This window comes from Monodon monoceros, unplaced genomic scaffold (assembly GCF_005190385.1).
Source record: "Monodon monoceros isolate NGI ecotype Baffin Bay Population unplaced genomic scaffold, NGI_Narwhal_1 Super_Scaffold_3, whole genome shotgun sequence".
Taxonomy (NCBI): Eukaryota; Metazoa; Chordata; class Mammalia; order Artiodactyla; family Monodontidae; genus Monodon; species Monodon monoceros.
Window position 1 is genome coordinate 100710393 of NW_021703780.1, and position 27656 is coordinate 100738048.

The window sequence follows — 27656 nt, forward strand, 5'->3', positions numbered from 1 at the left end:
TGAGCTGGACGCAAGCGCAGCCATGCACATTCACAGGGCGACTGGGTTTGCATCAAGCTGAGGAGTACTACTGAGATGAATTTGTATCCGTGCGACAAATCATTCCCATTCTTCTCAAAAGTAACTTCCTCTTGTTAGAACAAACTGACATGAATGTAAACACAGCAGCACACATTCGTCTCAATTCACATTCTTACCGGGAGGCACAGCCAATTCAAACGAACTTAACTGTGTTACTGAAAAGAATCTGCATTAGTGCAAACACTCCAAATCCCATGCTCCTCAGAAGCAAATCTTACTGCTTGCTGGAGCAAACCTGTTTCCCTCAAAAGCACGTGCTGATGCTCTTAGTAGCAATATGGGAAAAGATGCTCTATTAGTGCAGAGTTCCGTCTCAGCCTTACTTCCTACTGTGGAGAAACCAAATCTAGATAAGTGTAGCTGTATGTACAGAGTTTAGGTAGATAAGGTGAGATCAAGGTCAGCCAGCCATTGACGGGACACGGTGTGGATTAGTCTCAGGCTGGAGAGTAAGGCTGTCATGGGAGGTAGGGTTCAGTGTTAACTTCAAAGTTGGAATATGACAGGGTCAGGAGGAGGGTCAGATTCAAGGTCATTTCAAGGGGGACCATGTTTAGCATGATTGTCAGTGACAAGACGAAGCTGAGCACAGAGTCAAGGTTGGTTAAAAGTCAAATTTCAAATCAGCTAGCTACGGCTGGGATCAGGGCCACAAGGTTATGTTCGGGCTCATTTCAAAAATCAAGCAGGTCAGTGTAAGGATGGTCACCAGTTTTAGGGCATGGCTGAGGTCAGAGGTCAAAGTCCATTTCCACGTCACGTTCAGGGTTAGGGCAAGAGGGACCCGCTCTGAGAACAGCAGCCTGGTCCACACAGCACGGCCCAGCACGAGGCCGCCAGCTGGGAAGGACTCCGCTCCTCTTGAGGCCAAACAGCATACCCACCAAGCCCAGCCCAGGGTGCGGGGCCGCAGCAGGGGTAAGCCCCACTGGCCACGGCGGCACTGTGGCTGTGAGCTCCCGAGGACACTACTTTAACACGTGAAGTCCGGGCCAAGAGCAGCGGGGGAAAGACACGACTGAGGGGCTTGAGAAGTGGACCCAAGTAGAATCCAAAGGCTACGTCTGCAAAACCTACACTGTCCTGCTGCGGGAAACACGACTAGGTCGTACAGTTGGCTCTGGGTGGCATCTACTCAGTCCCGGCTGTTGCTTATCTGTGTTGGAATATGGGGCTGGTGCTGCCAGATCTTCCTGTCCTGTGAAAAATCAGAAATCCAGAACTATGTGATGGTCGACAATCACAGCATTAGCAACCACACCAGTTAAAAAACAAGACAGCACAAAGGCCGAGTGACACTCACAGGCTGTGCGTGGTGGCCATGGGTCCCAGCAGCTCGTGGTTGCTCCTCTAAAGGGACAATGCTCTCTCCATGCAGGGTGCCCCCCCCCCAATACTGTGATTAAAAATGCAAAAGACAAAAGCCAGGGGCAGGTATGCAGGGCTGGAGACGAGAAGGCCTTTCTGCCTCAGAGTCCTGCGGGCCCAGAAAAAGCAACGGCAGTGATTAGCTAACAGGGTCTCTCCTGAGCCCGAGTCTGGAAGAGGGAAAAAAGACAGGGCGAAGACAGATGGTCTTTGTTCTTGTTACATTTTATTGGCATCACGTTCATCTCTTTACAGAAGAACTTGGCCCACACCCTAGAATGCAGGCCTCTGGAGAGAGGGAGGTGCTCTGAGAAGCAAGCTACAATGCGGGGCAGGTCCTGGGGCACAGCTGCCTGGCTCCACACCCAGGACACGGGGAAGGCATGGCGGGTTGTACTGGGAAGAAGGAGAGAAGGTCTGCTCACCTAAGGATGCCACAGCCCCGAAAGGAGCACCTTCCAGAACAAAGGTAAAGTCCCTAGGACAGGTCTGGTAGGATTTTCCTTTTCCTTTCTCTCTTGTACGTGGATGCTGATCTAATAAGGGAGTTTCAAAGTGTGGAGCAGAGAAAAAAAAGAAAAATGAGAGTTTTATATTTCTGAAACAGCCGTTTCTCCATTGCACACACCATGGTATTATGCAAATCAACCTCTTGGAAAAATTTAGATACAATTTAGATACAGAAGGGAACCAGACAGTTTTCCCCCTGGAGAGATGAAAAGCTTTTTGGCTCCTAAGTCTTTGATTAAAAGGCGTACATGATTCTCGTGTCTACTGTACAGAATACTGCCTCCAGCTGGATTTCTGAAATCTGAGTGGCTAAACACTCTGCAATCCAGACAGGCTTCACCCTCCATCTCTACGCCTGCATCTCAGGACTTAAACACGTAATCCAAGAATTTCTTACACTAATTTATACATTTTTAATTGGTTGCATATATTAACATGTACTATAAGATTCTTTTCTAAGAAGCATTACATAATAAATGGATACTGTAAAAAGATCTGATTAGTTAAAAGTAACAAGCATTAACAGATACATACAAAACTCAGCCTGATCAGACTGGGTGTGAGCCTGTAATGAAGCGCAGGGCACCCGCCTTCCCAAGTGGTAGCCTTCACGGGGGTCGGGGGGTGGGGGGGTAAAAAGACCACAAGACAAGTTAAAAAAACCAGAACTAATTAGACACAGGTTGACTGTAAACAGTTCTCTCTCTCCAGTGGACAAAAAGAAGTCGTCTCCGAGGCCGACTCCAAACCGGAACGATTTCTACAGCCGGCCCATCCTGCTGCCATCTGAGGGCTGACGCAGGGACCCCGATGGAGCCGTCACAGGCCTGGGCTGTGGATCTGTCTGTGTCAGGGGTGTGTGTATGTGTGCAGGGGAGACTGTGTCTGGGGTTCTTTTGGCAGCTGGATGTGAGAGATGACTGTGTGGAGAGGAGAGGGGCTCATGGTGGAAGGCCTACTTGTGTTCTTGGTTCGCGAAGGACTCTGTGCTCTGCTCTCCGCCACTTCAGCAGTTGCAGCTTTCTGCCGAGGCCTTGGCCCGGTCGTTCTTGTCCAGTTTGATGGGCTCAGGGAATTCATTGTACAGCTCCACCTCCGTTTCCTGGGCAGGGAGAGAGAGACAGGCTGGTTAGTCCAGGCTCGGGGAGACTCCCGAGCTCAGCCCGGGCAGATGGGGGGCATGGGCACGGAGCAGGCCCAGCAGTGAAGTGAGGGCCCTGGCAGAAGGTGCTCGAAGCCAAGTGAGCGGAAGATGGGGCAAGGTGACACTGAGTAGGCAGGCAGGACAGGGCCGACGCGCCCTCCGTGTGACGTCAGCCTGGGGGCCGCCGCCTGCTCCGAGGCTTCTACCAACGCCTGACAAGAAGGTAGACGCTCCCGTGGCCTGGATTTGGCCGCTCTGAGCCAGCATTTCCTCAAGGTTCCTGGGCGCTCCTCCGGCCCCCTACCTGCTCTCATCTTTCTGGACTCAGGGTCTAGCTTCCTCTTTGTATCTCCGGATCTGCACACGCAGAGCCCAGCCGAGGACGGATCCCTTTGTCCAGCGGGGATACAGACTGGGGTCAGTTCAGCGGGCCTTGCGCTGATAAGCATGTTTCCAGGGAGGAGCAGCCTTCTACTTCCTGATGTAGAGAAGTAATCTGTCACTTAAACACTGAGCCACCTGTGCAGCAGGAACTGTTCAAGGATTTGGGAAAGCAGGGACTGGTTCTATCCATTCACAATTGCTATAAAAGTAACAACCTCTAGGACTAAAAAACACAGCACTGTGCGTCTGCCGTGTTGTCGAGTATATTCAAAAGTTGCCAGCCGCCACCACGCCGTGATTCCAGGACACTTCTGTCATCCCCAAAAGAAAGTCTGCACCATGGGCGGCCACCCCGGACCCTATCTGATGCCCTCAGCCCTTCACACACACTTAGCTACTTTCTGTTTTAACAGAGAGTCCTCACCGGAGATCGGATTTGCTGGCACCCTGATTATGGACTTCTGGCTCCAGAACTGAGAGAAAATAAAAGTCTGTTGCTTTAGCCACCCAGTCTGTGGTATTTGTTAAGGCACCCAGAGAGACTAATACAACGGCTGTAATGCAATTCCAATCAGAATCTCAATAAGGTCTTATTTGGAGGGAGGGTGAAGAAAGAAAAAATGAATAAAATGAACCAAAAATAGCCAAGAAAAAAGATAAAATTAGTGAGGGGAGGCCTGCCTGATCAGGGGTCAGACGCAGAGGCAGTGAAATCAAGATGGTCCAGGCAAGGAGCAGGCAGACGGCCAGGACAGACCCCAACGTATGTGAATACTGGATACTCAACTAAAAAATTCTCTATGGCCAAAGGAATTGAAAAAATCCACTGCAGTAACAGGTGAAGTGAGGTTCAATTCAAAAGCGCTCTTGAGCACTGCGGGGTCCCGCGGGAGGGCTGCCTATGGGCTCTGCCGTGGGGAGTGTCAGCGGAGCTCCAGGGGGAGGCCTGCAGCGTGCTGGCAGGAACTGAAGGATTACTACTGTCCCTGGGAAAGCCAGGTGGCACTTGCCCGCAAAAACACACACACCTTGCAATCTAACAACCTCACTCCCAAGATGCTAGCTCGTCACTGTAACGACGCTCTAGGGACAGCAATATTCAGAGAGGAAAACTCCAACAGTGATGCCAGCCAACACGGAACTGGTGAAAAACGACTCCTGTACAGCCCGCAGGCCAGGTGCCCCGACTGCTGAGAAGCACGCCTTCTGTAAACCCGCTCCCAGGAGCTGCAGAACCACCCTGCCCTCTGCAGCTGCCACGGGCCCCTTGCCTCCGACCGCACACCCCTCACCTGCCCACTATAGACGACTGACAATGCTGGGACCTGCCTCGACACACTGGCCCCAAAAGAGCTGCTGAGTCACAAAGTCTTCAACTGGCACTTGCCAACAAGAAGCCACTGTTATTTCGGGAGAACAGTTGAATAAATAAAGTAAGAAAGAAAAAATGTAGGGAAACTTTATCCAAGGAATACAATTCCTAGAGCCCACAGTCTCTTACAGCTCAGATATGATTAAAAAAACCAAACAGGACTTCCCTGGGGGTGCAGTGGTTGGGAATCCACCTGCCAATGCAGCAGACACGGGTTCGAGCCTAGTCCGGGAAGATCCCACATACCGCGGTGCAGCTAAGCCCATGTGCCACAACTACTGAGCCTGCGCTCTAGAGCCCGCACTCCGAAACAGAAGCTACTGCAGTGAGGAGCTCACGCACCACGGCAAAGAGTGGCCCCCACTTGCTACAATTAGACAGGGCCCGAGCGCAGCAGCAGAGACCCAACACAGCCATACATACATACATACATAAATTTGTTTTAAAAAAACCAAAAAACAAAAAAACTGGATCCAATGATGGGCAGCAGAGCTGGGTTTCAAATTCCAGTTTATCCCCTCCTCAAATAGAAGGACCAGTCTGACCAGGGCCATCTAGTGGCCTGGCCACCTGACAGCTGCAGAAGGAAAGAACAATGCAGCTGGTCAGACCAGGGAGACCTTGGCTGAGGTCTTTGCTGCCCCGCACGGTTGAGGTTATTCACAAGTGAGCGGAATTTCTGGAAGCCTTAGCAGACCGTGCCATTACCTTCCTGGATAAACACAGGGGTTTCTGACTACATGGAAAAGAGTCAGCGAGGAAAGAAGGTTAAGGACAAGGCAGCCAGGCCGGGGCTGGCTCAGCGGCCCATCACCAGAGGTAGCCAGACCACCGCTGGACACCCACCTGCTTCAGCGCGTTCCGGGCAATCGTCTGGAAGGCCTGCTCCACGTTGATGGCCTCCTTGGCACTGGTCTCGAAGTAGGGAATGTTGTTTTTGCTGTAGCACCAGGCCTGTGCCCGCTTTGTGGCCACCTGGAAGAAGAGGCAGGGCATGTGTGTGCAGGGAACAGCAGCAGCGGGCAGGGAACAGCGGGAATCCCACCAGGGAAGGACTGTCCCCCCCCCCCCCGCCTACCACCCACACCTTCGGACCCTCAGCCGCACTAAGATTAGAAGCAGCTTCTGAAGGGAGTAAGATGCCAGCCCAGGAAGAAGTAACCGTCCCTCCTGGGACCTCAGAGGCAGCCCTCAACACAGGACAGGCCTGGCAGCTTGGTCTTAAGCTCTGCAGCCCCTTCTGTGACTGCTCACGGCACCTCACCTGACCACACACCTAGGCACCAGAGCCCCGAGGCCCTCACCCTGCCTCGCATGTCCTGACCTCTCCCCACCCTAGCCCATTTTCAGGCATGAGAAGGACCAGGTCACTTAGGAAAGGGAGAAAAAGAGATGAGTGGTCAGAAATACACCTAGCTACACTTAAGAGCCTACGTTCCCCAGACAAATGCTATTTGAAAGGAACCTAGAGCAATTTTGCTCAAAGCCCAAAGCATCTCCTGTACACACGAGGATCAAGGGAGGCCCCTGAGGCGCTGAGAGAGACACCTGAGAAGGTCACACTCGAATCCCCTCCTTCCCAGCACAGAAAGGGAACGAGGCTCAGAGGCAAAGGTAATAATGACCCAAAGTCACAGCTGCAGGGGCAGCATGGGGATGTGAAATGGCCTCCTGGGCCCTGGTCCCCAAAGGCAGGTGGCCAGGAGGTAATGCACCCCCCGAGTCGGTCTGGGCTCAGCACAGAACCCTCCAAATTCACGCAGTACCCCAGAAGCAGGGGGCTCTCACAGGAGAGGAAAATGCTAGAAAGCTCCTCCTGGGCACCACAGCCCCAGACACACCGTCATCTGGCATCTGAGTGTCCTCGTCAGATGAACACAGCATCAGACTCAGGAAGCATCCCCGATCTAAGAGTGCATGAGCCAGACTAAGTGCAAGTCTGCCTTTGCGTCCCAAAGACCAAAATATCACACGGCCTCAAGGCAAATCCCGTCACCGGGACCAAGAGAGCTGGCCGGTGCAGGCAGCCCCACTCGGTGGGCTTCCTACTTTGTTGCCGTAATTCCCAAGGGAATACCAACCTCTGCAGAGTTTCGCTGCCCGTCTGTCCATGGGGAAGCCAGGATGGTAGGTCTTTACAGGTTAGGGAGCAAGGCCCCATTCCAAGGGCTGGGCAGGTGGCTAATTAGTTAACTGTCTCCCACACCCACCCCCGCATGGGGCACACGCAGCCAGAGACATGGGGTGTAGATCCCTGCGGCATATATTTTCTCACCAGTCAAACCTAAAAACAGCACCTGTCATCCAAAACTTAGCTGCCCCTTTACAAGAAGGCCCTTCCTGTGACTCAGTAGCCCTAACCCAAGCGAGGGCAGGTTCTCAGGTTCTCAAGCCCCACAGTGATGACCCCCGGCATCATTGGCACTTACTTGTCTGTTTTCGAGGTCAATCTTGTTTCCCAGCACAACGAAGGGGAAGTTCTCAGGATCCCGGGGACTGGCCTGGATGAGGAATTCGTCTCTCCAGCTGTCGAGGGTTTTGAACGTGTTGGGGGCAGTCACGTCAAACACCAGGACGCAGCAGTCTGCGCCTCTGTAGAAGGCCACACCCAGAGACTGGAACCTCTCCTGTCCGGCTGTGTCCCAGATCTGCGAGAGACAGAACGGTCGTTCCTTGGGGCGGAGAGCCAGGAGTGGGGTGTGTGGAGGACGCCAGGGGCCCCCCCAGAGACAATCACTTCAGGACTCATCAGGAACAGAATTCAGCACCCGAGTGTCCAGAGCACACCGACAGACAGCAGTGTAAGTGGACGTGTCCCATGCGTCTGGAGAATGCTAGAGAAACGTTAATCTTGATCGAGGTGGTGGCCACGTGGGTAGATATTTATGGAAAATCTGAATGTAAACGTAAGATTTCTGTACCCTGGGGACTTTCTGGGGGTGATGGAAATCTAGGGAGGTGATTATTCATCGAATTGTACATTTATTTTTACTTTTGGCCGTGCCGTGCGGCTTGTGGGATCTCAGTTCCTCAACCAGGGACTGAACCCAGGCCACGGCAGTGTGAAAGCACCGAGTCCTAACCACGGCACCACCAGGGAACTCCCAAACTGTACATTTAAATGTATGCATTTTACTGTATATATAAAGTTGACCTAAAAAAACCCCAATATGTTTTAATTATATTATACCTTAATTAAGAGACAAAGGAAACAAAAGTACCAGAAAAGGGGGAGGGGTGGGAAGGAGACAGGGGGAGAGGAATAAAGGGACAAGCAATGCGACAATACAAGGAAGGCAGATCGAAGTCGCTTCTCATCAATGGACCACCAGGCGCTCAGCTCAAAGAACTTCCCACCATTCACTGCCACACCAGGTCCAAGAGCAAGGATGCATTTCCTCAACGCCCCAGATCCCAACAGGGCCCCCGGTTTGCCTGGAGAGGACTAGTGTTCTCCAGAATGGCCGCACACCCGCAGCGAGCCACGGTGCCGGGGTCCAAAGCGGTTCGCAGTTACTTCCAGCTGACAGGAGTCTTCACCTCTTGGCTCCACTGTCTGCAGGAAACCACTTAGCTTCAGAGCAACATGAGAATCTGGAAAATCCTCATAACCCCAAAAAATTTCAACCTTATGTCCAAAGCACCAGCCAGTGAACCGAAGGCCTGCGACTTAGACCAACATGGAGTGTGGACTGAGCCACGACAGTTTCATCTCCAGAAGCGGCTTCTGCAGAAGCAGGGCTGAGCTCCTCCCCGAAGCTCCTCCCAGGCAGCCCACAGCACTCGGGGACATGCCAACTCCAGCGCGGCCACAGACAGCTTCCAGCTCAGGTAGGAAGAGCCTCACCGCACAGGATGTGCACGCAGAGTGAGTGACTACACAGAAGGGTGATGCAACAGAACACAGCAGGACCATGGGATCCGCATTTCTTTAATACTCCCCAACTCATGACGTTCTAAACCCCGCAGCACCGCCCAGAATGTCCTCCAAAAGGAGCCCTGAAACGTAACATGCAAATGCTGAAGGTTGGTTTTTCCCTTGGGGACGGGCTCAAACAACATCATGGCAGACAGGAGCAGGGCCAGGACTTAAGGAAATATCTAAAGCTGGAAACGGCAGCATTAGAACCCCTTAAAGAAGTTCCCATAAAGCAGTGCAACTACACAGGCTAAACTCTGGCTCACAGACAGGCCAAGGACAGTGCATGCGGAAGGGGGCTGTTGTGGTCGCCCATCAGTGCGGGGCAAAGAGTGCCCAGCCCAGCCCAGAGGTTACCCTCCAAGGAAGGCAGCTCTGCAGGGCCCACGCAGCCCTCTCTTCCGACGTATGGGGCCCTCCACAACCAGCACACGACGCCACAGGCCCTCCACAACCAGCACACAGACTCCGGGTCACAGCTCTGGCCGCAAGGGGCCCGACCACGGCAGCCTACCCCTGCCCGCCCCCCGCCCCCCGGGAACCTCGAGCCCACGCGTGCTCCAAGCACTCTGGGAAGAACCTTCCTGAAAAGGACACGTCCTAGTGGCCACGGGGGTTCAGCGTGCCTGCAGGCGTGGAGTCAGGAGGCTGTGGTAATGTCCACGCGGGGCCTAGCAGTGCTCACACTACGCGGAAGGAAGCAGCCACTGGGAACCAGAAGTGATGATAAGGCTGAAGGGCAATGAAAGAAACAAAGCCGAAGACTGTGGCTGCTCTCAGTGGGCAGGGAAGAGCACCGCCCTGCCCCACGTGAGCACACGTGCGGACAAATGGTCTCTGTGGACAGCGCAGCAGCAGCCAGACCCTGTGAGGGTCACCTCTGTGCTCTCCTGCTGTCCGACGTCCTACCCTGAATGCGTGTCCCTGAGTGGAGAAAAGAGCCTTTTCCCATAAAAGACGACCAAGGTGGAGGGACAATCAAGAACTCTGTCACAGCAGGTAAAAACTGACAACTACTTCTATAAAGAGAAACACAGGAAAAAAAAATTATAAACAAATATAGGCTTGGACAACAACAACAAAATTCCCATTAGAGAAATAACACTGTCACTATGTAAATATCTGGATAAGTAAAGCAAAAGCCAAAAAATGCCCCGAAACTCTTGGTGTCCTCCCACCCAGAGGTCTTCACGAGCACACATCTTTCTCTAGGTGCCCGCGTTGCAGGGTCACTCACGCAGCTGGAATCTCAGTGCACAGGCCACTCCTCTCCGCCCCACAAAACACACAGCACCCTCCCCGGCGAGAGCGCACATCCTTACTCTGCCCAACAGACTCAGCAAACCACTTCACTCATTTAAAAAAAATATTGCTTAAAAAAAAATATTGCTGCCAATTTTCCATAATTATAAGTAACTCAGTAATGAGCTTTAACACAGAGAGTCTTTCCTGTGTTTCAGATTGCTTCTTTAGGACAGGATCCCAAGAGCAGAATTACATAGGAACTTTATGACTCTTGGCGGAACCAAATGGGTATTTGGAACTCAGATACTGAGAAGGCAAAGGAAGGAATTAAAAAGAAAAGTTGAAAAACTGGGGGTTATTCTCAGCAAGTTTCCAAAATTAATTTAACTTAACACTTACAAAAGTACAGTCTTGTGGCTATGATCTTTCAAAATTTGGAATATTTTAACTGAAATACTTTATTTTCTACCTTCAAAATACACCCAATATATCTATCTACCCAGAACTCCAAGGTGACAACTATTAACACTGCTGTTTCTACATCAGTTCTTCAGGAAGAGAGTCAGCCCTTCCTCACAGCCTTCCTTCCATTCCCTTCCCCCCGAAGAAGTAAGCGGCCCCTGACACCTGTGTCACACAGACAGTGTACGTAACATAATTACATATATTATGTACAAGATCCTCTGCATCTTTTTGTTTTTTCCTCCAGATGTTAACAGCTGTACAGTATCCCGGTGCCTTAAAGCACCACCACTGACTCCCTGGTCCTCTACATTATCCGTAGTTTTTCGTGACTGCACAGAGGCTGCAGTGAGCATTCTTCCTCACTTGTCGTCGGGCCCACAGTTTCCTAGGCTCTGAACCCAGATGCAGACTGGCTGCTTGTCAGGGATGTGTGCGTGTGACGTTGGAGAGCCAACAAAAGTCTCCATTTGAAAGGCTGCACGGATATGTTCCCACCATCGGTTTGAGAATATTCTACTTCTAGTCAAAACTCGATTTTGTCAGCCTTTTAAATTTGCAATTCCCTGACGTCAGGCCACAGGACATGGTTTCTTCTGAGAGCTGCCTGTTACCCACTAGGTCATTCTGCCGAATGGATACTATTAGGCATTATTAACAGTTTCTCCCAGTCTGTAGTTTGTTACTTAGAATCTTGTTATTCAGATGTTTACTGTGGTCTACTGTCAATCTTTAACCTTTTATGATTTGTGCTTTCTCTATTTTAAATGCCTAAAGTTAAGAAAACCCAGAAGAACCTGTATTTTCATTTTACAGGTTTTCATTTCGTGCTTTTTCCATTCAGGTCTTGAACACTCTGGCAAATGGAAAGCCGCTGGCCCAGAGGCCTGTTTACAGTACGACTTGTCCTCTGACTTGTCCTTTCCCCATTCCGCAAAGCCCCCTCTGCCTACCCACTGTCAGCTAGGTGTGCCCTGTTTCTGTGCCCTCCGTCCCCTTGATCTGTGGATCTCTGTGACAATATCATACTGTTTACATTACTATGGCTTCATAAGTTACCTTTAGGTTTTTCATGCACACTTGACTCCATCTAATGTTTAATACCGATTGATTTCTAGCTTCTTCCTGAACAACGTAAGAAATTTTAAAAATGCACATGGTCACTCATCTTTCCCCACACATTAAATTACACATTTCCAATCCCGGTTTCCTTGTACTGGTTTGAAGCTACATACTCTTACTATTACGGTCATAATTCTAAAAACAGATGCATGCATACAATTAAGTTTATCTCAGTTTATCTTATCTCAGACCCTTCCACTTCCGCCTGAAGTGCGTCTCTTAGGATTTCTGCCCCAGCCTAAGGAGGCGCTCACTTCCCTTCTTGGAGGCGGGCATCTCCAGGGCCCAGAACACCCTGCTGACAGCCCCGGCTCACACTCCACAGCCTGCCAGTCCCACTGGCAGCCTCACTGCTGCTCCTCCAGGTCATTCTGTTTCCTCTGGCTGCCTTGAAGTTTGTCTTAAAAGAATTTTTTTTCCATATGATTCTTCTAGACTTCTGTATTTCTCCTGAATCTGTGGATTTGGTGCCACATCAGTTCTGAAAAATCCTCAGCAAATACCTTTCACCTATTCGCTCGTCTGAGACTAATTAAAATTAAGTGCGAGCGACCTACTCACTGAATCCTGTTTTTACCTCTGTTCCCCATTTCCCACCATTTTTCTTCCTTTCAGCCCTCTTGTGGTGTATCCTATCTGTTGCTAAAAACACTCTCTATATTTCCAAACTGTGGTTACTGCATTTCATTTTTAGAAGTTCTACTGACCTACACCCCCTGCTTAGTTTCTTCTCCACAGATACACAAGATGGCCTGGTTTCTTTAAATACAAAGACCACTCTGAATGGCCAGGGGGTTTCCACTGGTTCTTGCCTTGCTGTCTTAATCTGAATTATCTATTTTTGCAAGTGCTGAAGGCCCGTGAAAAACAGGGGAGGATTCCTCAAGATCCAACATGATGACGCCTTTGTCCAGAGACAATGGTTTTCATTTAATTCTAGTCTTTTAAACTGGCTGCAGGAGCACAAGGGCCAGCCTTTTGTTTCAACCTGAGGACCATGTTCTTTTCTCCCACCCTTTCCAGACTCTGCTTTGGTGCCCTGGGTTCTCCAGATGGGGTTGACTCCGGGAAACTCCAAGATCCGAGCTCATGGTACCTGTGGGGCTCTATCAGAATGGCCCCTGAGCCAGGAGGGACAGAGTCTCGCTTCTCATCAGCCCACCTGGCTGTCAGAACCACAGCGTGGCTCTCCATCTGCTTCTCCTGCTACGGGACACGGGAAATCTTCAGGTGGCGTTTGATCCCGGCACCCTGAAGACATCCCATTTCCCTTCTGCTTTCTGTTGCAGCCGAGAACTTACCTAACTGCTGTTCCTTTATCTGTAAGCTGTCTTCTCTCTCCAGTTGCTTTTAGGATTCTGATTTTTGGCACTCCAGTTCCGAGTTTACTCTTGAGGTAATTTGCTCAGCTTAATCTTGAAGTTTACTGTTTTCTTCAGCTGTGTTTAATCTGAGGTTTAACTGCTCAGTTGATTTCAGTGACTGTCTTTTCACTTCTTGAAGCTCTAAGCTTCCCATATCCTCGTTTTTTATAGTGCCCCTTTTCATTTATGGTTTCCATTCCAAGAAATCTCTAGTCACTGTGGGCATTTTCTGCAGGCCATTATTCCCCCTTGAGCTCATCCTCTGTCCCTATAGGGTGGTCTTATCTTTGTATTTGCCAGAAGTGACAGAGGGTTATGTCAGATCCTCCAGACTAAACTCTGTGCCTGGCAGAGCAGAAACTGAGAATCCACACACGGGCACAGTGGGACTGGGAGTCTCCAACCAGGAAGCAAGCAGCAAAGGCCCAGCCTGCACCGCACATGCCAGCTTTGCCACTTGCGTGGGCTGAGGTTTTGGGTCCTGTTTTCCCATCTTTCCAAGGTCCTAATGAGTGTGTGTCTGTGTGTGCAGGGGGTTCTGGGCCCGCACCTTGTGCAGTTCACGCCTCTTGTCCTTGATGACAGACAGAACTCAAGTCCCCGTTATAAATTCACAGGTCACCACGGCAGGAGCCCCTGAGCTCATGGCTCTCTCTTCTTCCCCGTTATCTGGTAATCTCCTTTTCTCTCAAGCTTGGCCTATTCAAACTTTAGTTTTACACACACACACACTTGCTATTAAAGTATAACTGACGTACAATATTATATTAGTTTCAGGCGTACGGACACTGTGATTTTTTAAAAAATTTTTCTAAGTTACAAAAGGACCACCACGATGTCTAGCTACCATCTGTCATCACACAGAGTTATTACGATCCTGCCGACGATACATTACCTCCCCAGGACTTATTTATTGTATGGCTGGATGTTTGTATCTCTTAATCCCCTTGACCTATTTTGCCCACCTCCAGCTGTACACTGAGCACCTCTGTGTGTATGCTTGCAGTATGGGGGAGCCACATTAGCCCCATCCCGGAGGTCTGAGTTCCCCTGGGTGCATGTGACAGCTTGAGGTCAACACATGTAAAAAATACCTGCAACCTGTACCATCCAAACATTTCAGCGAGCCCGGCGCTCGTTAGGACCCCCACGTCTCAGTCTCCCCAGGACATCATTCAGCAGAGAAAGTAAGGAACAACTGGTGTGGAGGTGGGAGCTTCCAAAGACGACACCTGGGCTGAAAGTTGGCGACTCCAGGATGGGTGCAGCTGTGACCGAAGGGCCTAGCAAGCAGAGACACGTTCAACTACAGCTTTGTAAGAGCAGCACATGGTTCGGAAGGACTGGCAGGAGATGAAAAAGTGAAGAATAGTTTGTAGCCAGAATGTGAAGGCTTTTAAAGAGCCATGTGAAGGAATCTGTTTTTATCCTAACTGTTGAAAGGGAAGCCCTTGAAATCAGATTAAGCTGATACATGAAAAACCAGATTGGCTTAATAGAAACACAACTTTAAGGGCTACAGATAGGACAGATTATAAGAAGCCAGAAAAACAGGAAAACTAATTTAACAGCTGCTGTAAGAACCTAGGAGAGACACAACGATTTTTTTGGCCTGAAGAACTAGGCGAGGGTATTAGGAAAGAGACAAGTTACACATTTTGGAGACATAAGACAAGAACCTGTAGGTTACCAAATTTACAGCAAAAAAACAATGAAAACCAGAAGTCCAGTTAAATTTGAACTCTGGAAAAAAATGAAAAATTTTTAGTATGTCTCACACAGTACTTGGGACATACTTGATGTCTTGCATTTTATCTGGCAATCCTACCTATAAGCCAATTATCCATGAATATAATAGTGAGATCTAAAGAACAGGGAGGGGAAGATGCCTGGGCATGAAAAACGGGTAAAGACGGAATGACCAAGGCTTGGCTGGCCAAGGTGAGACGTGCGCTTACCTGCATCGTAACTAGTCTGTCATCCACCATCACCTCCTTTGTCAGGAAGTCTGCTCCTATTGTGGCTTTGTACTGATTACTGAATTTCTTGTTCACATACTGGTTCATGAGTGATGTCTTACCGACTCTGAAATTGGAGAAAAACCACAAGTGTAAGTCAACTAGGAAGGCACTGAAAACTGACTGACGCCTGCAGCTCGGAAGGAACCTGCCCACCCCCATCAGAGGAGGAAAACTTCCCAGTTCACTCGCCTGACGACATGCGTTCTCCTGGGACAAAAACACAGGGTACAGATGCAGGCCAGATCTGGAAAAGCTGCTTCTAGGTTCTGGTATAGTTGGTAGAGCCTAGTGTTATTTCTCTCCTTCCAGAAGCATGCCAACACATCCTCTCCTTCTAAAAGAAGCCCCAGCAGTAAGATCGCTCCACTAGTCCAAAAACATCTCTGCCGCCTTGGGTGTGTCTCCATTTAGTGGTTGCTGTTCAGGCCGAGCAAATAGCCAGAGGGAGCCACTGGCTCCGAGCAGACTTTACGCCAGTTAACAATCTGCCGCTTCCAAGTTTAAAACCTGAAGCAGAACAAAGCACCAGTATTCCACCGAACCAGAATCCACCTCAAAGTATGCTCCTCCAGAGGTATTTTCCAGTGAGAAAACTCAGCAAGAGACAATGTGTGATTTTTTTTGGTGATGAGGTAGTTAGGACAGGCCAAAGACAACGCAAGCCTTCCTCACAGCCAGTAATACCTTCCTTTTCACAAAGGAACACATGCATTTCACATGCAGAGGGGACCTGGAAATACAAACAGCCCAAGGCAGTGTTCTCCACCTGGTCACGTGCACCAGAATTTCCAGGGGGAAAGACAGGAAATGTGTAATCAGGCAAGTTTGGGTGACACAGGCTAAAAGCAGTACTTTCAATCCTGACAGCATACCAGAAGCACCAGGAGAATGTATGCGAGCGGAAGCGGGGACAGGGAGAGAGGAGTGGGGCGGGATGAGTGCGCGTGTATTTAAGCACTGCCAACCAGGTCCTACCCACTGGTGTGGGCAAATGCTAATTGTTAAAAGGCTCCTCAGGTGATTAAAAAAGCCAGCCACGGTAGAAAAATCACTGCCTTTTAAAAAGAACTTTGGAATAAGGACGTGCACCTGCATTTATTATCATATTGTTTTTAAAAATATGTAGCCTCCGGTCTAAGTTTTCATGGGTCACTTCAGATGCCAAGTCTGAAAAGCTCCCCCCATAACCCCCTGAATCTTAACAGTGATGAAAGAACTAGCTAGTTACGCAGTTAGCGGCAGATCTAAGACCCGAGCCCAGTTCTCCAGTCCCAGGCTCTACTGACTCAGGCACAGCAGGGGGAGGATGCAGGCATACCCCACTTTAATGCGCTCTGCGCAAAGTACGCTTTTCACAGACTGAAGGTCTGTGGCAGCCCTGTGTCAAGCTAGTCTATCGGTGCCATTTTTCCAATGGCATTTGCTCACTTCATGTCTGTGTCACATTTTAGTTCAAACTTCTTCATTAGTATATTTGTTATGACGATCAGTGATTCTGATGTTACTACTGCAAAAATATTATGACTCCCTGTAGGCTAAGATGATGGTTAGCATTTTCTAGCCATAAAAGCATTTAAATTGAGGTTTGTACACTGTTTTTAGACATAAGGCTATTGTACACTTAAGAGGCTACAGTATAGTTCAAACATTAACTTTTAGATGCCCTGAGAAACCAAAAAGTTCACGTGACTCCCTTCACTTCGATACGCACTTCGTCGCGGCGGTCCAGAACCAAGCCCGCAGTGTCTCGGGGGTCTGCGTGTGCTGCACAGTGCACCCCAAACCTCCATCTCGTGGACACGGCGCCAACGGCAACAAGCCTACATAAACAGCGCTCCCTAGTCTAACCAGCTTGGGAAAGGGATTCCATGAATTTTTTTTTAAAATATATTTTCTTTCTTTGTTTTTGGCTGCGTTGGGTCTTCTTTGCTGCACGCAGGCTTTCTCTAGTTGCGGTGAGCAGAGGCTACTCTTCGTTGTGGTGCACAGGCTTCTCATTGCAGTGGCTTCTCTTGCTGTGGAGCATGGGCTCTAGGCACATGGGCTTCAGTAGTTGTGGCTCGCGGGCTCTAGAACGCAGGCTCAGTAGTTGTGACACACGGGCTTAGTTGCTCCACGGCATGTGGGATCCTCCCAGACCAGGGATCGAACCCGTGTCCCATACATTGGCAAGCGGATTCTTTTTCTTTTTTTTTAAAATAAATGTGTTTGTTTGTTTGCTTGTTTATTTATGGCCACGTTGGGCCTTCACTGCTGCGCGCAGGCTGTTTCTAGTTGTGGCAAGCGGGGGCTACTCTTCCTCATGGTGCACAGGCTTCTCATTGCAGTGGCTTCTCTTGTTGCGGAGCACGGGCTCTAGGCACGCAGGCTTCAGCAGTTGTGGCTCGTGGGCTTAGTTGCTCCGCGGCATGTGGGATCTTCCCGGAGCCACAGGGAGGGCTCGAACCCGTGTCCCCTACACTGGCAGGCGGGCTCTTAACCACTGCGCCACCAGGGAAGCCCCCATGAAACTTATCATTAATTGAGTTCAAACAGCCACCCTTTTCCCTAAATCATGCCCCAAATTGGGGAACAAAGGACTAACCTGACTAGGGGTCATTCCGATTTTTGCTGTGCTCCCAAGAGCACGGAAACGTAGGGCCCTAATGCCACGGCTATTAGAGATGGAAGCAGCAAATGTCAGCACAGAGGGCATGAGCTCCAAGCGGGTGAAATTTAAACCCAGGCCAGTGTGCTGGCTCAAATTTAGGAGGGACACTTACCCAGAATCTCCCAGGATGATAACCTTCAGTAGCACTTTCTTCCTCGAGGTCATCCTTCAAGCTAGAAGAGAGGAGAACGCACGTAAGCAGGATGGGAACACCCAGGGGGACCACCTCCCTGGGCAGAAAACTCCTCGGCAGCCCCAAGAGCACTGCGCCTGAGCCCTTCTGCAGGTGGCTCCCCGCCGTCCAGGGCCTTCGACGGAACACAGTATCAGTACTGGAACTCTGGACCCAAGAGCTCGGCCACACAGCGTGTCAGGGCCATCCCGCCCCTGGGAGGAGTCTGAAGGAATGATTCTCCCACTTGGATGCTGGATCAATGTTCCATTTACTCAACAGCTGGGTCCTGCTTCAGGCAGGTCTCTGCTCAAAGATCACTCCTCGGAGGCGACCACTTTATCTGAAGTAAAGCGGAACACCCTCTCCCCGTTTGCCGTCTATCCTTTACTCTGCCTTATTTTTTCTTCAGAGTACTTACCACTACAGTTGACTCTTGAACATCTCAAGGGTTAGGGGCACTGACCCTCCACTCAGTTGGAAATCGCTTATAACTTAACAGTCGGCCCTCCGCATCCGCGGCGCCACATCCGCGGTCCTGCATCCACAGTATCAACCAAGCAGGGTCGCGTCATTCGTGCTGTTCAAGGATAAACTGTACTTGACATTTTAATGTATTATATTCATTTCTCTTCTCCCTTTCCTAATAATTTCTGTGAAAACAGTTTTATTCCCCACGGTTTTATTCTCCAGTGCCAAGTAGAGAATTATCAAATACTGGGTTAGTGCACAAATTAATATTTGACTTCGCAGCTCTTGAGACCACCTTTCCCCAGAAAGCCTTTCAGGCAGCCTTCCCCAGCCTCGACCAGACAATACGATCTGTGCTCAACTCTGCCACCACGTGACCGCGTGGTCAATTTACTTACTGAGACCGGCCTCCTGTCTTAATTGCCCCTCAGTCCTCAGGGCCTGACCCAGTAACTTTCAGAAGATGAACAACTTTCAAGAAAGCAGGAGTCCTAAATTCTGGCCCCCGATGTCAGTGACTTAACTGAAAACTACCAGAGGAGCACTCCTCAGGCAGCTGATCCCCAGGAGAGCTGCAACCGCCTCTAGAATCAGGAATTTATGATTGCATGTGAGCCTCAGAAATGACACCCATGCCTTCTGAGAACCTCTAGCCTTGGCCATTGTCCTCGGGAGACACTGAAACAGCCACGGCAGGAGACTGCCACTAACAGTCACGGGGCAGTATCCGACTCCTACCTTCAGTGGAGCTGGGGAATTAAGTGTTTACACTTAAGCAAAGTAGGTAAGGATGTGGGTTAAATAAAGCCTGTTATTTTCCCATAGTTTGGGAAGACAAGACAGTCAAGACTGGGTCTGAAAAAAGCTACCTTTAGTTTCACCTTTATCCACCTGGCTTCCTGAAGGTGAGGATGACCGCACTGCCTACCTACGGTGGGGGTGACTTAAGCATGCAAATCCCGATCCCGTGCTCCTCTGGCGTTGCCACTTTCCAGCTGTGTGACCCGGGGCAAGTCATTTAACCTGTTGGCATACGTCCCATGGGTGATGTGAGGCCTGGATGAGAAAAATGCTCAGGACACTGACTAGGATATAGTAAGTGGTTAGTAAATGTTGGTGCTATGATTTTCATGTGTGCCAAAAACCGAGATGAATAAACAGCAGAACAGAGTCCAGAAGGCGGCGAGAGAAGCAGTAAGTCGCAGGCCCAGGCGAGAGAAGCAGTAAGTCGCAGAGCCCAGGCGGTAACTCAGCTCCACGCCTCGGCTTCCAGATGCCTGGCTGTCAACTGTTCCCTTTCAGCTGGTGGCATCACAAGGAAACTGAAGGAAAGTATCAGAACGAGCTAGTGCCCACAGGGCAGGATTAGGTGGCGAGCCCTACGCGCCTGAAAGTGGTGTCTTCCACGGCTTCAGAAACGGTGTGGGGACGGGAGTCAAAGCAGAGGCAGTTAGCAGGCACCACGACCTAGCCCGGGGCAAGCTGTCTCAGAGCCCAAAGCCTCATGTCCAGACATAGCTTCTGTCTATGAGGCGCCCACCAGTGCTAGCTGGGGGCGGCATAAGACAAGCCCGAGTTCTGCCTGTTTCCTTTAGTCATCCATCAGATCTAGGGTTGGTGTTGGTTTTTTCTCTCTGCAGTTAGAGGTACACACCCCCAATCACCCATGATCACCCACGAGATCCACAGCCCTACCTTCCTCCCTAGGGACTACCTTGACCAAAGTTTAACCTAAGAGTCTCACCCCAAGGTCTGGTACCATATTTTGGGCTAGAGATCAGATTATGACAGTTGGGACAAGTTTCAAATCCAAAGGGCAAATTAAGGAAAGGTATGAAAACAAGGCGAGCTTTGCAAAGAAATTCTTAAACAATGTTTAAGTCACTGATTTTGAGAATGGGAAAAGGGATTTCCATGACCTGGTTTAGTAAGGCTCACGGTGCATACAGTATTATTTCATAATATTAGGAGGAAATAAGAAACACACTTCACCCATCCTGTTCCCACATGACAGACCTCACGTTTGTGTCCTCTCAGGTTTCTGCTCACAGCGGTGGCAGGTGGGCCCATGCAGCCACCTTGACCCTCCTGGGCAGCAGAGCACGACGCCTGAGCGTCTTTCCTCACCTGCACACCCAGTCACAGAACCCCCAGAAGCCAGCGGAGGGCACAGCCGGGAAGTCCCAAGTCCCCATCAGAGCTCACCCAGCCCCGCACGCAACCCGGTATTCTGTCTCTCCCATGTTGCTATTTAGCCTTGTTTTCCAGTACTTGCTTCCATGAGAGATCAGTGTCTTAATATTTCTTTGAGTGAATTAAGCATTTTAATAGCCATTCCTACCTTTTGTTTAATATATCAAAAATCTGGGAAAAACAACGCCATAAGAAACAGCTCTGAACTTCCATTTGTGGGGTCATTTTCCTGGGCCGCAGCAATGCCCCTGGGGAGGTCTCTTAGGCTCAAACTCACGTGACTATCACAGGCCACGCCAGCCCTGAGGAACACGGATCGCTGGCTGTCCTCGCGACAGCCCACACCGCAGACAGCTCAGGCATAGGGAGGCGGCCTGGACTCACCACCCTGACTCTGAGCCCTCATTCCTGGGGGGCTCCCCACGAGGGACACGTCCAGCGCGAGAGCCACTGTGCTCCAGTGGGCCTGGGGCCCATCAGGTACTCACAGCCACTCCCCATCTGTCAGATGCAATCACCAACCAGGAGACTTTTTTTTTTTTTTTTTTTTGCAGTACGCAGGCCTCTCCCTGTTGTGGCCTCTCCCGTTGCGGAGCACAGGCTCCAGACGCACAGGCTCAGCGGCCATGGCTCACGGGCCCAGCCGCTCCACGGCATGTGGGATCTTCCCGGACCGGGGCACGAACCCGTGTCCCCTGCATCGGCAGGCGGACTCTCAACCACTGCGCCACCAGGGAAGCCCCCAGGAGACATTTTATCACAAACCGCACTGCCTTTAGTGGGGTTCCCAGGGAAACAGCTAGAAAGTTAAACAAAGGGCAAATTCTCACTCACGGGAAAGGGTTTTGTCCACCTTAACCCACGGGTACTGTTTAGGAATGGGGTAACTGAGTCAAAAGTATAAACACTTTCATAACTTTTGCTAATTCACTTTCCTGAAGGGTTTTCCAAATTTACACTGCAACCACTGTTGCAGTGATTAACAGCATATAGCATCTAAATGAGAAAAATGACAATTTTACTGAGACAATCTGAATAAATTAAGAGATACCTCCAATAGGAAGCCTTAATGTAAAGATACGAATTCTTCCCCATTTAAACAATTCCAAGGGGTTTTTTTTTTGTAATTTGACGAAGCAATTATAACTTTATTCATAAAAATAAATGCGCAAGAGTCCCTCCCAGTCCTCTCAAAAAAAGAGTAATGACAGGGATTTGCCTAACAGTCTTGGAAAGTATGTTACAAAAATACAGTATGAACACCATGGGCTGGAATAAACGGAAGAGAGTCCAGAAAGGAACAATTTCGGCAGGTCCAGCGTTACAAAATTTAGCAGCAGAAGGATGAACAATTTACCAAGTGGTGAGAGCCAGAATTAACATCCTTAAACCTCATCTTCCACGACAGATTCCCACAGGAGTAAAGATGTAAATGTAAGAATGGCTATGTATGAAGCTGAAAGGAATACATACAAGATTAGCAGGTTTTTCCTGGGTGGTGGGATTCCAAATGATTTCATTTTCTTTATGTTCATGTGAAGAGCGCATTTCTTTTAAACTCAAAAAGCTATTTCCATTTTGGAGGACAATGTTCACCTGCTGATTTTTCAGGTAAATTTTCTGCTTGCAAGAATATTCCTGTTCGCCATGAGGTGCACCTAAAGGCGGACTTTCCTCTTCGCCCGGTGCCTGTGAACAGTCGGGCTTTTGCAAGCAGGGCGCCGGCCCGGAGGAAACCCCCGGCTGGCTTCACCAGGACGCTGACGGCTTCAAACTGGCAGAAGCTAAGAGCTATGTTTTTGTACTTAATGTTCTCCAGGACCAAGAATGGGGCACTTGTTTCTAGAAAAGAGCTAAGAAAAAAATAAAACCCAACGAAGCCTTGAACACAACTTTTGCCACCAGCAGCAGTGGCTCTAGAGCCTTCACTGGCAGCCCCTGCTTTCTGTTACCCATTTCCACCACCATCTTCATGAATTTCTGAAGACTGAAATTACCTTTAAAAATCCTACCAAGTTAGAAATTTCTAAGTGGAAAACCATTCTTCAACGCACAGACCACTTCCCTTTTACACTTTTACAGGAGAAAGGGAAGCAGGCAGAGAGAACGGAAGGAGCTATATGAGGTCCCTAACCCCTGTTGCCTGGAAATGAACATTTTAGATAGCATCCATTAATCCAGGAAGCTCTCTAAAAGCCTTTCTAGAATAAGATATATTCCGAACACACTTCCTTCCTTCTGCTATCAAACCAAACTTGATCAGTGTGCTCTGGGGTGCGTTCTTCCTTGGAAGAAGAAGCATTTTTTTAGAACACTAACTATTCCATACGCTGAATCGATTCTTTCCCTCACGTACAGTGTTTCCCGTGTAATGAATCAAAAACCAGAACTTCCCCCCATCAGCTGGAGCTGCCGCCTTTCTCACTGCTGAAGCACAGCAGCCAGCTGGCCATAAAGGCAGACAAAACAAGGAAGCCCCAAGCAGGTAAAAACATCAGGAAAATACCGTCCCCAGCTCTGGGCGAGGCAGGGTCAGTGAGGACAGAAAGGGACTGACGGAGAGGGGTCAGCGGAGGGCAACGAGGATAAAGGGCTGGAGAGGGGAAGAGAGGAAGCTGGGGGTCAGCAGGCCACCGCCAAGTCTGAGTTCGTGGAGGTAGAACGACTTGGCCTGGTGATCAGAAACACGCTGACTATGCTCGAGTGGAGGTGAGGCTCTGTAGGGAGATGCAGGGCCAAGGAGGTGAGAGCAAAGTGTCTGCAAAGCCGTCAAGACAACAGTGTAAAACGCAGGGGATGAAACTGAATGAGGTGTCATCACGTGCAAGGTCACACAGCAATCAAGTGGTAGAGCTGGAGTTAACAGGTGGGTAAGCCCAGACCCAACACCTGACTGCCCTGCCACTCAGCAATACAATACCAGCTTTCCCCTGGTTCTCCAGGAACTAGGCATTTCAAAAAGCTCCCTCTGGGGACTGAGGTGCACACACAAGGTTTGGAAAATCAGTGACGTGAGGTCAAAAACTGCTGTTCTGGTTTGCATGTGTGTCTGATACAAAACTAACAATGGCACGAAATATCTGAACAAGAGCTAAAGGTTCAACAAAGCTGGGACAGTTAAACCAACTGATTTTCTATAGTCCATTAACATTTTTACTTGGTCTGTGTTTCCAAGCTGCCTACCTTTAACAGCTACAGCCTAACCAGACAGTTGACTTTTCTGCCCCCATTAAAGTACTGAACTGTACAACATTCAGAAAAGTACAAAAGAATGAAGCAAAGACAAAGGCCAAACACAGTTCCATCTCTTAGAAGCAATCACTATTAGCATCAGGGTATAAGTCTTTCCAGTTTTCCTTCCAACAGCTGAGATCATGCTGTTCATAACTTTGCATCCCATTTTGTTCTACATTAAATTCCCCACGTTATTAAGGCTGGTAATACTTCAGCATATGGACAATCCCACTCCTTTGTTATTAAGTGGTTGCTTTTAGTTATAATGAGATGAACCCATGTATACAATCTGATCAGACTCACAAATGAGTTATTACTCAGCTAAATAATGTAAGTATTTGAAAGGCCCTTGAAATACACTGACCAATTAGTTTCCAGAATAACTTTATTTCCACCCGTGCCAGCAATGAACTAGTATTTCAATTTCACCACCCCCAGCTATCATTGGCACAAATCACTGTTAATCAGACAGCTACAAACGAGGGTCAGCGGGTTCTATTTGTACTCCTTACATTAGGAGAGTCAAACATTTCCACCATGTATTTCTCAGTTGTCTGATGGTCTCTGCCTATTTTACCTACTAGAATGTGATTTACTGCACACACGGTCTAAATATAACATCGCGAAGGAAGCAACACTGGGACACAGACTTCGCAAGTTGTAAGCTTCTGAGCAGAAAAGAAGTACCATTCTAAACTTTACCCAGCATCCCACTGCCTTCCGAGAGTCTGGGCTCTGTTCCTGACCATTAGAGAAACCCAGCCGTCTTCTCGCTCTCCAAACTGATGGACTTCAAGGCTCGAGAGAGGGAGGCAAGCGATGTCTGCTGATAAAGTTTTGAAGAAGGTTACGTGGAGAGACGGGGAAGGCATCTGAACTCACATAATATTACCGTGTTGGTTGTCAAGCTGAATAGAAGCGTCTGTTGTAGGCAGACTCTTTTTTAACTTTCCAAACTGAGGAAGCAGACTAGGACCTAAAGAGTGGAAGGGCACAGCTCATGAAACAGCAAGAAGCAAATTCCAGCTAGTGAACTGCACCCCAGGCCTCCGTGAGGTCGTCTACTTAATCCTCAGGACAAGCCCATAGGGTTGAATTCCCAGTTAACAGATGAGGACACAGAAGCTCATAAGTGATCACTGCATTTCTAAAAATATTCAGATGTAAGATTGGAGCCCAGGACTGATTACAAAGGCCTTCATCTCAGCCACTACACTGGGTTGATCACCAAGATCGTAACGGCATTTCATGCTTCAAATAACCTACAGGGTGAGACCACGTGCACAGCCAAAGATGGGGTGAGATGATAACTGAGGCTGAGTCACTGGTGGGAGGCAGGGAGGTTCATAACACCTGAGATTTCCTGTAGTAAAAACTGTAAATGCAATTCACACTTTTAATACACAAGGAATATCTGGAAGAGATATCAAGACTTTATACATTTGTTTTCATTAACAAAAACATTTGACAAACTTTTCTGGCAGATGTATCCCAGATTAAGGCTTGGTAATCATCTCTGGCCATCTGTGATAATCAGCCTCTGGTTGCGGGGCAAGCAGGAGTGTTACTTTTGCCACCGCAGACGTCTGAGGTTAGAAATGTCTAGCAAAAAATTATGTTAGGGTTTTGATAAGAACAGGTAACTTTTTTTTAAAAAAGATTTATTATTTATTTATTTTATGCATTTTCGGCTGCATTGGGTCTTAGTGGTGGCACACAGGATCTTTTGCTGTGGCACGCAGGCTCTTCGTTGTGGTGTGTGGACTTCTCTCTAGTTGTGTCACACGGGTTTTCTCTTCTCTCGTTGTGGCGCACGGGTTTTCTCTTCTCTCGTGGTGCGCGGGTTTTCTCTTCTCTTGTGGTGCACGGGCTCCAGAGCGCATGGGCTCTGTAGTTTGCAGCACGCGGGCTCTAGTGAGGCACAGGAGCTCAGTAGTTGTGGTGTGCAGGCTTAGCTGCCCCAGGGCATGTGGGATCTTATTTCCCTGACCAGGGATCGAATCTGCGTCCCCTGCATTGTAAGGCGGATTCTTTACCACTGGGCCACCAGGGAAGTCCCACAGGTAACTTCTTTTAATATCAGTTTGAGAGAGAAAAAGGTGACACAAATATGAATTTGGATTCCGATCCCAGAGGAGCTTAAGAAGGAAAGAGAAAAGTCAGAATGAGATCAGAATTTTCAGCCAATAATACCACCAAGACAACTTCCATTCCAGTGGCTAAAAGGCACTGTGCAAGGGTTCTGAAGTATCAGGAAACAGCCATAAAATGTTTGTAAGGTGAATAAAAAACGTCTCTCATGAAGAACCTAGGGGTAAGACAGGAATTAAAGACACAGACCTACTGGAGAACGGACTTGAGGATATGGGGAGGGGGAAGGGTGAGCTGTGACAAAGCAAGAGAGAGGCATGGACATATATACACTACAAAACGTAAGGTAGATAGCTAGTGGGAAGCAGCCACATAGCACAGGGAGATCAGCTCGGTGCTTTGTGACCACCTGGAGGGGTGGGATAGGGAGGGTGGGAGGGAGGAAGATGCAAGAGGGAAGAGATATGGGAACATATGTATATGTATAACTGATCCACTTTGTTATAAAGCAGAAACTAACACACCATTGTAAAGCAATTATACCCCAATAAAGATGTTAAAGTAAATAAATAAACAAACAAACAAAAAAAAAACGTCTCTCAACAGCACCTCCCAGCCAGGAGGTGGAAGGAAGGAAGAAAGTCATGCTGGGTGCAGAAGGGAGGTCTGCCTGACGGGCCTGGGGAACACAGGTCACAAATGCGTGAAGGAGGACTAGTTACCCAGAGGCCTGAGCTCAAACAGACCATTTTGATGTATGTAGTAAGCTCTCATCACCAACTGCTTCCTTTGCAAGCTCACTACTGACTGTCTCCAGGCTAATAAGCATTTTAACCGCTCATCTCACCTGGGGAAGCAGGAAGGTTGAGACAACTTACTGTTGTTAAGGGTGGCCAGCATGTCCTTGGGGATGGGAGTTGAAGCGTGGCCACTTTAACGACCCAAGGGTTATTAGCAAATCTAGGAAATATTCTACTACAAGAAAGAGGAAAAAGGACGGGGTGTGACAGACTGGCTTGGGTTAAAAATGAAAATGGCTTCCAAGTTCTAAGCCCAGGGGAGAGGCAAAAGAAAGCATCACTGAATAACGTTTTAAAGGCTACAGAACTAAAACTGAAGTCATAACTTCAAACAGTAGCAAAAATGTCCCACCAATAAAGAAAGATGGAAACTGGAGATGTTTTGAAACTCCACGATCAGGTGGTACAGGGACCAAAAGCAGGTACAAGGAAGTGAAGGAGAGAAAAATGTAGGAGGCCAAAAGCCATTTCTGTGGAATCATCCAGTCATTTCCAGGGCGCTCAGGACACTGCTGGTGTTCTAGGAATGGAGACTGGATTAGACTGGAACACAGAACTCAGCAACTGGGCACGACAATCACTACCTCTGAATGTACAACAGGCATCTAGGCAGTTAGGCCTCCTTTTGGCTTGTGACCGGCCTTTGCCTTGTTTGCACTATTCTCCTCTCCCCTAAGTCATCAGCCTGGCCTAGCACACCTCCTGTGCCCTTCCACTGTCCAGTTCCCAATTTCCCTTCATTCAACACAACTGTTTCAGAATAACCTTAAACCCTTAAATCTTGCTTATAAACTCCGAGGGCACCAGGTTTTGTCTGTGGTGAGCTGTTCCTCACTCCCTTAAGGTCAAATGCCACCTTCACTGAGAAGCTCCCTCTGACCTCCCCAGAGCCCAGGACAGACTCACGCCTCCCTCCACTGTGTCCGCTACACTCTCCCGCACTGCCAGGGGAGGATGGGGCTCTATAGGGCCCCCTGGGTGGAAGAGGTCAACCTTCAGGGCATGGCTCTCTGACCACGTGGAAGCCTGCGGGCAGTGCAGGACACGACGACA

General features: G+C 49.1%; 1 protein-coding gene across 1 annotated transcript in view; it reads right to left on the bottom strand.

The window, feature by feature from the left end:
* Positions 1–1658: 1658 nt before the first annotated feature.
* Positions 1659–27656, bottom strand: part of RAB7A (RAB7A, member RAS oncogene family) — a 69725-nt gene continuing 43727 nt past the window's right edge. The window contains exons 2-6 of the mRNA XM_029244259.1: positions 17755–17815; positions 14930–15056; positions 7289–7507; positions 5706–5834; positions 1659–3061 (exon numbers count right to left, since the gene is read on the bottom strand). Coding sequence (XP_029100092.1) covers positions 2966–3061; positions 5706–5834; positions 7289–7507; positions 14930–15056; positions 17755–17807 — 624 coding nt within the window. The 5' untranslated portion in view covers positions 17808–17815 and the 3' untranslated portion in view covers positions 1659–2965. The remainder of the gene's footprint in view (positions 3062–5705; positions 5835–7288; positions 7508–14929; positions 15057–17754; positions 17816–27656) is intronic.